This window comes from Triticum urartu, chromosome 4A, assembly GCF_056163025.1.
Source record: "Triticum urartu cultivar PI428250 chromosome 4A, HENAU_Tu73, whole genome shotgun sequence".
Lineage (NCBI taxonomy): Eukaryota > Viridiplantae > Streptophyta > Magnoliopsida > Poales > Poaceae > Triticum > Triticum urartu.
Genome location: NC_141876.1, coordinates 473,939,091 through 473,949,481, shown reverse-complemented (window position 1 = coordinate 473,949,481; position 10,391 = coordinate 473,939,091). Strand labels below are relative to the sequence as shown.

Genomic DNA, 10,391 nt, shown 5'->3' with positions numbered 1-10,391 from the left:
CAGATGCCCCAAGCCCAAGTCGTCCATAGTGGTCGTCGACTCGCGCTGCTTGTTGAACGGATGAGGGTTCACGCGGCGAGTTTTTATCGGATGATTGGGTAACATGGCAAAGAAGGTAGATATGGAAAACAAATATCGGTCTCAGCCACGTACCAGCCTAATACCGACGTGCGTCCTTGGCCCATTCCAAACCCGCAGAGGTCGTCGACATACATCCGGCAAGGACAAAAAGGACGCGAAGGAGGCGTCGGAACCCCATCCATCTCAAAGGCGAGAGCGGCCGGCGGGAGGAGGCCGATAAAAAGAATCAAATACAAATACGCCCATTATATGCAGAGATAGCGTAGGCACCAGGCGCATAGTTGTTGTCCCGTATCCAGCGCGCGCGCGCGCACAAATTCCGGTTGCTACCATCTCCGATAAATTATTCCGCCGTCTCCGAGAGCGAGGAGAGGGGCTCGCAAAAGGTGCGCCTCCCTGGCGCCCTCCCCACGAGCCGTCTCTCCCATAATTGTTTGATTTCCCTTCGGGATACGGCCTCCAGCCCCGCCGTTCCCCCGCGCCGCGCCGCCAGATCCCCCCCGCCCCGCGAAACCGTCGTCCGGGAAAGGTGGTGATCTTGGCAAGATCGGCCGATGCAGCCCGCCAAATGGAAGGCCGTGGAGGGCGGCGGGATCGGCGCCGACCAGCGCCGCCGGTGCGTGGCGGCGTCGCTGTCCATGCTGATCGCCGCCACGCTCGCCTTCCTCGCCTACGTCGCCTTCTTCCCGGACGACGGCGCCGGCGGGGTCTACCGCTGGTGGAGCTGCCAGGATTGCTCCGGCGCCCTGGGCGACTTCCCGGGCGATGACGCCGCGGCGGCCGACGGGCCCGCCGCCGCCGCCGCCGCCGGCGGTCGCGCACCCACCACGCTGTCGCACATCGTGTTCGGCATCGGCGCCTCGGCGCGCACGTGGGACCAGCGCCGCGGCTACGCGGAGCTCTGGTGGCGGCCCGAGGCGATGCGCGGCCACGTCTGGCTGGACGAGCAGCCCGCGGGCGCGTGGCCGGCGGCGACGTGCCCGCCGTACCGCGTCTCGGCGGACGCGTCCCGGTTCGGGAACCGGGCGTCGGCGTCGCGGATGGCGAGGATCGTGGCGGACTCGTTCCTGGCCGTCTCCGCGGAGCTGGCGAACGGCACCGGCGCGGACGAGGCGCCGCGGTGGTTCGTGATGGGCGACGACGACACGGTGTTCTTCCCGGACAACCTGGTGGCCGTGCTGCGCAAGTACGACCACGAGGAGATGTACTACGTGGGGGCGCCGTCGGAGAGCGTGGAGCAGAACGTGATGCACTCGTACGGCATGGCGTTCGGCGGGGGCGGGTTCGCGGTGAGCTACCCGGCCGCCGCGGAGCTCGCCAAGGCCATCGACGGCTGCCTGGACCGCTACTCGCAGTTCTACGGCAGCGATCAGCGCGTGCAGGCGTGCCTCAGCGAGCTCGGCGTCCCGCTCACCCGCGAGCCCGGGTTCCACCAGGTGAGCATCCCCCACGCACGCTGCCAAAGTTCGTTACTTTTTTATACTATACTAAAATAAAATAATCGTCATGCTCGTTGCTGCTATGTTTGAATCAAAACCCTTTTAAAATCACGTTTTGGAAAAAAAAAACGTCTCCAAAACCTGAATTTCCTTTTGTTCCTATATAAGCAATCCAAAGATGTTTCTGAAAACAGCTTGGCAACAAAAACCGCCAATTCTGCAACTTGGGCTGCCTATTCCAAATTTTAGCTCGGGGCCTTTTCCACTACTAGGTTTTTCTGCATAGGCCGCTGGAATCAAACCTTTTTGACCAACTTTTTCACCGTGTCTTGCCTATGCCAAAACAAACAAAACATGAGAGCAGAAGATCTCCTATCTTTTGGTAGAATCTTTCCGTTTAATCAAGGGCAAGCACAAAAGCACCCACCAGCTGCCCCAAAGACGAACGCTTGCTCGACGGCCCTTTCATGGAAATCAATGGAAGCGACTGTGTTGGAAGGCACGGACAATTGGAAGGTACAATTCCAGCGTGGAGGCGCGGGGGCCGGGCAGGAGCTGGTCCATGGAGCGACAGCGCTCTGCCCCACACCATGTGGCGCGGGCATCTTAGCAGGACAAGTGTTCACAGGCGACTTGAGGAGGACTCGAGCTGCTAGTAGCTAGCGAACCACCACCCCAACCAATTTCGAAACGACAGCCCCCGTCGCTTTTCCTTTGCCGGGCACCACACGCCGCACCACCTTTTCATACTCGCTCGCATGTGCCACACGGCGGGCGGGCGCTGTAAAAAATGTGGCTGAAAGATGCAAATGATGATGAGTAGAGGGGCACGAAAAGGTCATACCGCCACCTGTTTGTTGGTTGAGCTGGGGCCAAACATGTTTTGGCGCCCGTGCCTGGCTGCCTTGCATGTGGTGGTGTCCTCCCAGGGTACGTGGATGGCTTCGGGCTCCGCTGCCGAAAATATCGGAGGCCGGAGGCGGAGGGGACCCTCGTTCTCGCCGCGGGTTTTGGGTTGCACGCACGCCGCAACGGCGGTGGTGGCGAGCGGAAAGCTTTGCCGCACCACCACCGTTTCTGGGCCCAAAGTCGTTGACGCGCGCGCTCGCGGCAGGGTGGTGGCCCAAGGCTGTCGCCTTCCGAATCCCTGGCGCGCACCCCGCCGATGCGGTGCGACCCCTCCGAGCCAGGCGCTGTGGCAGTGTCACGAATGCACCAGCAGACACGGCCTCTGATCCGCTGAGCAAACTTGTGGCGGAGCTGGCTGTTTCTGCCGTGCTTGACGTGACATGGGGTCGGCACGGACGATTAACTGCGAGAGAGTACCTTCAGTTTTTCACTTTCTGAACCGGTGAACCCTGTGCGGTCGCTGACACATGTGCGCTCCCAGATCTACCGGTCGATCCTGCTTTTGTCGCGTGTCGCAGTCCGGCTCGCCTTTTGTCTCCCACCTTTCTCACCGCCTCTCCGTGGAGCACCACCTGGCCATGCCCACGGGAATCTATGGCCGCCCGTTTCAAATTTCCAATACTCATCTCATGATGATTAAAGAAAATTACTGTATGAGCACTCAGCAAGATATCATTGTTTAACGCGGGAGCTCCTATACGCCGCTTATTGCGGCAAATGGAGGGCGCGCCGCACAGGGCCGGCCCACTACAATCGAGTTAAGCTGAACGCAAAACTACAGCGCTGGAAGTACTCGAACACACGACCTCGCGACTCAAATCTCTTGCAGCTAGCCACTTGAGCTGAGCCGCCAGATGTCCCAATGGTTAGCACGAAACGATAAGAACACACAACAGAGGAACGTATTTAAAAGGCAAACCTTTTTTAAAGTTAAAGCACATTCTTGAAAACGTGATTTTTTTTCAAAATTCCAGAACATTTTTTGAAAATTTTAAATGCGAACATTTTTGTATTGTAGCGCCTGGGACTGTAGCTGCCTTTTTTTAGTTCCAAACAATTTTTCAAATTTGTGAAAAATTTCTGAATTTATGAAAAAAACGAAACAGGAAATTTTTTTGAACTTCTGAACAAATTTTGAATATCAAGAACATTTTCTGAATTTTTGAACAAAATATGAAAACGGGATCATTTTTCATAAAAGCACGAACATTTTTATAAATTGTGAACCAAAATTGAAAACAAGAACATTTTCCCAACTTCTGAACAAATTTTTTATAGAAGAACATTTTTTAAATTCTCGAACAATTTTAGAATTTCTGAACAAAATTTTTAAACGGGAACATTTTTCGTAAAAGCATGAACATTTTTTAATTTCTGAACCAAAATTGAAAACAGGAACATTTTTCAAACTTCTGCACAATTTTTGAAAAAGCACAATCATTTTTTGAAAAAGCGAACATTTTTCGATTTTCTGAACAAAATATGAAAGGGAAAACATTTTTTGAAATATTAAACAATTTATGATAAATGCAAACATTTTTTGAAATTTACGAACATTTTTCGAAAAGCACAGACTTTTTTAAAAAAGGAAAAAAGGAAAAAAAGAAAAAAGGAGAGGAAGAAAAAAAAGAAACATGAAAAAAGAAAAAAGAAAAGAACGAAAAGAAACAGAAAAAGAAGAAATAAAAAGGAAAATAGAAAACCAGCTTAAGGAACCTTCTAGAAGGTTTCCAAAACTGATAAAAACCGGCTGGGAAACTTTTAGAAAGTTCCCAAAACCGAAACTGTCTATAGTGGGAGATGGGCCGGCCCAAATTATCGCTCCCCTATACGTTCGCTCGACATTTTGACGCAGCGAGCGTCCAATAGGAATTTCCGTTCAAAGCGACGCTTTTGTGCAGGTGGACATCCGGGGCGACGCGTACGGGATGCTGGCGGCCCACCCGGTGGCGCCGCTGGTGTCGCTCCACCACCTGGACCACATCGAGCCCATCAGCCCTGCCGGCCACACCCCGCTGGCCGCGGTCCGGCCGCTGGTGAGGGCGGCCCGGTTCGACTCGGCCCGGCTGCTGCAGCAGGCCTTCGGCTACCAGCACGGCCCGGGCTACACCTGGTCCGTCTCCGTCGCGTGGGGCTACACGGTGCAGCTCTACCCGTGGGCCGTGGCGCCGCACGAGCTGGAGGTGCCGCTCCAGACGTTCAAGACCTGGCGGAGCTGGGCCAACGGGCCCTTCGTGTTCAACACCCGGCCGTTGGTGAGCACCGACACCCCGTGCTACCGGCCGGCCATGTTCTTCCTCAGCCGCGTCCGGAACGAGACCAGCCGGGGCACCGTGAGCGAGTACTCGAGGCACGCCGCCAAGTCGGAGAAGGAGTGCGACCAGGCCAGCTTCCGCGCCGCGTCCACGGTTCACACCGTCAAGGTGTTCGCTCCCAAGATGAACCACAACGAGTGGAAACGGGTAACAACTCCTATCTAGCTCATTATTTTCATGGCTTTTTTTCAGGTACATGCGCATCTCCGTGTTGATTTACGGGTCGTTCTGTAATGTGTTTCAGGCGCCACGGCGGCATTGCTGCAAAACAACGAGGACGAGGTGGGGCACGGTGCTGGAGGTGCGGATACGGTATTGCAGCCGAGGAGAGCTCACCACGCCCTAGCTCTATGTATTCTTCTCGCCACTACATCACCACGGCCTACAGGGCGGAGAGTAGGATGTTGATATTGGTAGCGAAGAGATAATAAGGGGATGGCAAAGGTGAATAATCCCCTCCATGCTCGGAGGGACACGGAAACTTTTTGTTCCCAAACCAGCAGTACTTGGTAACACGTAGACTATACTTCCCTGCTGGTGCTGGGCAATATCGTCCTCAGTGTGTCCAGATGGCTATATGAGTTATGCGACAGACAGACAGACACACGGACACGTATACATACCAAGGAGTGCAGGCGGTAGCAATGTATAGGATCTGGCTACTTCCCACGTGCTGTGTTGCCTCTTTCTTGGTTCTCTGGTACCGATGTGATTCTACCGTGGGAAAATGGCTGTTTCGGAAACGAAATGGAATATAGGTTGAAAGAAAGCAGAATAGGGACGTGTATTTTTCTGGAGAGCAGCGTTTTGGTGCTTGTGCTCCATGGTGCTGGACGCTGATAATGCCCACACATGTGGCAAGGGGACCCTGAGACCGAATGAGTCGATCGAATACGATCCCCACCCCCGCGCTCCTGAACCCTTGCTAACGAAACGTCTCTTGCACGAACAAAATAAATGGGTGCCCTAGATTTGAACAAACAAAAAAAGAACAAGATAGCCAGCCCTAAAAAATGAACAAAGTAGCCATTGCGTACAAAACAGAACGGGGATTTGCCATGTGTTGAGATAAAAAATGCCAACGTATAAAAAAATAGAAGGTGAAAAGAATACCAAAAATGAATTTTTGGTCACCTGACTAAAATATACCCATTACAAAATATTGCCATAATTTTGTACAACAGATGAATTTTCTCAAAAATATTGCCAATCGATTAGAACAATTATTTTTTTTGTAATTTGGCATGATGTTTTTTTAACAACGCCAAGTTAAACAACATTTTGATTTCTAAAAATTTAAAAACATGGAAAAATAAATTGCATTCCCTCCGTTTCTAAATATATGTCTTTTTAGTGATTTCAATATGGACTACATACGGATATATATAGATGTACATTAAAGTGTAGATTCACTGATTTTGCTCTATATGTAGTCCATATTGAAATCTCTAAAAAGACTTATATTTAGGAACGGGTTGGAGTAAAACAACTTTGTAATGATGATGACATGACAATTTTTTCAAAATTTTCTACGGAGAAGAGTTTTGTTATGAAATTGCCATGGCAAAAATAATGCAAAGGAAAAATGGACAATACAAACAAAAATTATGAAAAAGAAATGTCATCGCAAGATGCATGTTAAATGAAAACAATACAAAACAAAAATGACATGGCAGATGCATATTAAAATATTTGCCATGGTTTTCTAATTTTAAAAGCCATCTTTTTTTATGTAAGAAATTGACATGTATGTGAAATAACACAAAAGATGGCCAAACAAGTGCCATGGCAAAATGCATATTGGAGTTGCCGTTATCTGAAAAGCAAAATTCCCATGTTATATAAAGTAAAATTTCCCTGATCCATGGTTTAAAAAGATAGGAAATTGCCATGGCAAAAGAATTGAACAGATTGCCATGAAGTGTATTCATATATCAGTGGGACCGGATGAATCCACTCGGTGAGACCGATTCACGATGACCTAAGCAAATTCCTCGTTTCGGTAGTTCCGGTCGGTTCATCTCGATAATTCCAAAGTGAAGATGACTAGGTATAGAAAAAATGGTCACTACACTTCGGTGGGACCGAATGTCATCTCGGTCATACTGAGTTTCTAGGGTTTGGCTTATGGCTCTGTGTTCGCTAACTCGGTGGGTCCAGATGAGAGTGTTTTGGCGGGACCGAGTATGACTTAGGGTTTTGGAGAGATGGAAAATGAGAATGTGGTTGAGGGTTTTGGGAGAAATATCTTCAAGCACTTGAGCAACCGAGTCAGGAGCAAAAACCTCACCCCCTTTTAATAGTATTGGTTTTCCAATGGACTCAACGCGATATTTGATCACTTAACTAAAAATAAAGAGTCTTGAAGCTTTTGCCAATGGGTTTCCTTAGCATTTCGAGGGATCCACAATCACATGTCCTTGCCATGCCAATAGTGAACTTTTCCTGAAATATAGTAGATGAAAGTGTCAGTCCAACAATATGTATGTTGACATGAATTACCAAAACTACCAAGGAAGCAAAAGTGCTTTCAGGCTGCCCAACCCATCACGAGGCTAAACGCCCAGAGTTTGGAAAACCTGACCAACCACAGCCGCGACTCCGGCAAGGACAGAGCACCCCGACCTATCACAGCCGATGTCGTCCCAATCGGTGTGCGCACATTCGGGACAAGCCTTGGCGCCTCAGTCGGTGAGGGAGGCCGCGGCAGGCACCGATACGTCCGCTTCGATGGCGTCGGCAGTCGCAGATGTGGCCATGGGAAAGTGGTGGTGTCGGGGTTACCTAGAGTACGACGTTGACACCGGTAGGTGAGGCGGCCTTGCCACCACCTATTGGGAAACATAGTAGAAAACAAAAAGTTCGCACCTATGCACACCCATGATCAATATCAAGATGCATAACGGGCTAGGATCACGATCGTTACCGTCGTCGAGTTGCAGCAGAAGAAGAACATGTCGATGTAGATCGTACTTGGAGTCCCTTGAACCATCGATGAACGATCCTTTGAACCGCTCACGAACAGCCCCTCAAACCGAAGACCGAAAGCACGACCTCTCTACTTGGTTGCGTGTAGCCTTCATGATCCGGCAGCGCTTTGTTGTCCAGAGCTAATCATGACCAGGGAATTAGAGGGAGGAGATTAGAACCACATTGGTCTTATAATTATAAGGATTAGAGGAACTACACCAAGCTCTAATTAGTCAACTAGGACCAACTAGAACTAGGGCCAGAAGAACTAGAAGAGGCTCCAAAACTTGTGTCATGAAAAGGTGCAAAACCTCTAGTATATATAGCTTGGGAGGAGAGGAGGAGGAGGCACACAAGGGGGGAAGTCACCCCCTTGCGCAGGCCATTGGGAGGGGGAATTCCTCCCCAATTCGACCACCATCCGTCCTTTCCAATAGGAGAAGGGGGCGCCACCCCAATATGCCTTCCATCGTTTGGCTTTTTAAGGCCCGTTGATATTAAATTAAATATAAATGGCATCTAACAATTACTAGAGCATATTATATATAATTTAACAACTCTAAAAACATTTTTCACCTATATAGAAATTATTGCTAATATCCGGTATTTCCTGATACTCTCCGAAACCCTTCCGGTGACCCTGAAACGCTTCCGGATCCTCTCGAAACTATTTTGAATATTTATGAAACAATTCCACAAATAAATTCTCAATACTCCCGTTGCACTAACACTCAACAGATCATGATTGCCTTAAGCTTGTGACCCCGTAGGTTTCGTAACTCACAGACATGAACGAAGACCCCTTCGTCCAATGACCTATAGCGGAACCGTGGACGTCCATATCGATAGCTATGAGCACACAGATGATATTCGAGTGAACCATTGGTTATCATGTGATGTTCCCTTTGCTTCGCGATATTTTACACATTGTTGAGGAAATCGTTAACTGGTAACTTCTCGGTTGGCTGGCGAGTAGGGGATTAATAGGCTAATCGGCAAGTTAATCGGCCATTTAATCAATTAATCGGACAATTTATCAGTTTATCGGCTACTCGGTGACCCTATGAGTAGGGATTAATCGGCAAGTTAACTGGTTAATCGGCATCACCGTGACGTAGTCACCTGTGTCTGGCCAGACGATGATGGATGTTGCCAGAATAACTTTTCATCGTCGGAGGAGCAAATTCCACTCTCGAGCTATCTAGTCCCTTGCCAAACTTCCCGATGAGCCTGTAAGTTGTCGTTATGATCACCGTGTTATAGGTGACATTTGAGCAACCGCAAAGTCCATCGTCCAGTAAGAAGTGACTACGACATTCTCATGTTCTAAGGAGCAAAATCACACGTTAACACTCCCTGCTATTACAATTGATTAAGACGATATAAACTCAATTCATAGCAGACAAGTTTGAGTTGATTCAATATGATCGTTCGTCCAGTGTCATCATCTCAATGTTGTTTTAGAATCATCGTTTACACTCAACGATATCCTAAGATTCGAAAAACCTGATCACCAACAAAACTTGAGCTAGTCCTAGAGGCAAGACTAGGAACCTTTCATTTAATCATTTATCATTTCACATGTGCATATGAGTTTTCCACTGAATCACATATCCTAAAATCATAGTAGTTATGGCATAGAATATAAATTCTTTAATTATGAATACGGAAATATAATAATACAAATATTATTGTCTCTAGGGAATATTTCCAACACCATCGTCACGGGAGAAGGGAGGAGTTGGGGGATCCCCCACCGACGAGGGCTGGCCACCTCATCTCTCCCATGGGACGCATGTTGGGGAACGTAGTAATTTCAAAAAAAATCCTACACACACACAGGATCATGGTGATGCATAGCAACAAGAGGGGAGAGTGTGTCCATGTACCCTCGTAGACCGAATGCGGAAGCGTTAGCACAACGCGGTTGATGTAGTCGTGCGTCTTCATGATCCGATCGATCCAAATACCGAGCGCACGACACCTCCGAGTTCTGCACACGTTCAACTCAATCACGTCCCGCGAGCTCCGATCTAGCAAAGCTTCACAGGAGAGTTTTGTCATCACGACGGCGTGGTGACGATGATGATGATGCTACTGATGCAGGGCTTCGCCTAAGCACCGCTACGATATGATCGAGGTGGATTATGGTGGAGGGGGGCACCGCACACGGCTAAGAGATCAATGATCAATTGTTGTCTCTATGGGGTGCCCCCTGCCCCCGTATATAAAGGAGCAAGGGGAGGAGGCGGCCGGCCAGGGAGAGGGGGAAGGAAAGAGGGGGCCGGCCCCCTTTGCCCTAAACCAATTCGGTTTGGGCCTTGGGGGGGGGCGGCGCCCCACACTCCCCTTGCTGCCCTCTATTTCCACTAAGGCCCATGTAGGCCCATTAAGCCCCCCGGGGGGTTCTGGTAACCCCCCGGTACTTCGGTATATGTCCGAAACCTTTCCGGTGTCCGAACATAGTCGTCCAATATATCGATATTTATGTCTCGACCATTTCGAGACTCCTCGTCATGTCCGTGATCATATCCGGGACTCCGAGCTACCTTCGGTACATCAAAACACAAAAACTCATAATGCCGATCGTCACCGAACTTTAAGCGTGCGGACCCTACGGGTTCGAGAACTATGTAGACATGACCGAGACACGTCTCCAGTCAATAACCAATAGCGG

The 10,391-nt window shown here is 49.5% G+C and overlaps 1 protein-coding gene across 1 annotated transcript; it reads left to right on the top strand.

Annotated features, from left to right (window-relative positions):
* The first annotated feature begins 261 nt into the window (after window positions 1–261).
* On the top strand, window positions 262–5,519 carry LOC125552162 (uncharacterized). Its single transcript, XM_048715639.2, has 3 exons — window positions 262–1,517; window positions 4,331–4,891; window positions 4,989–5,519. The coding sequence occupies exons 1-3, from the start codon at window positions 636–638 to the stop codon at window positions 5,088–5,090; spliced, it is 1,545 nt and encodes a 514-aa protein (XP_048571596.2). The 5' UTR covers window positions 262–635; the 3' UTR covers window positions 5,091–5,519.
* Window positions 5,520–10,391: the final 4,872 nt, after the last annotated feature.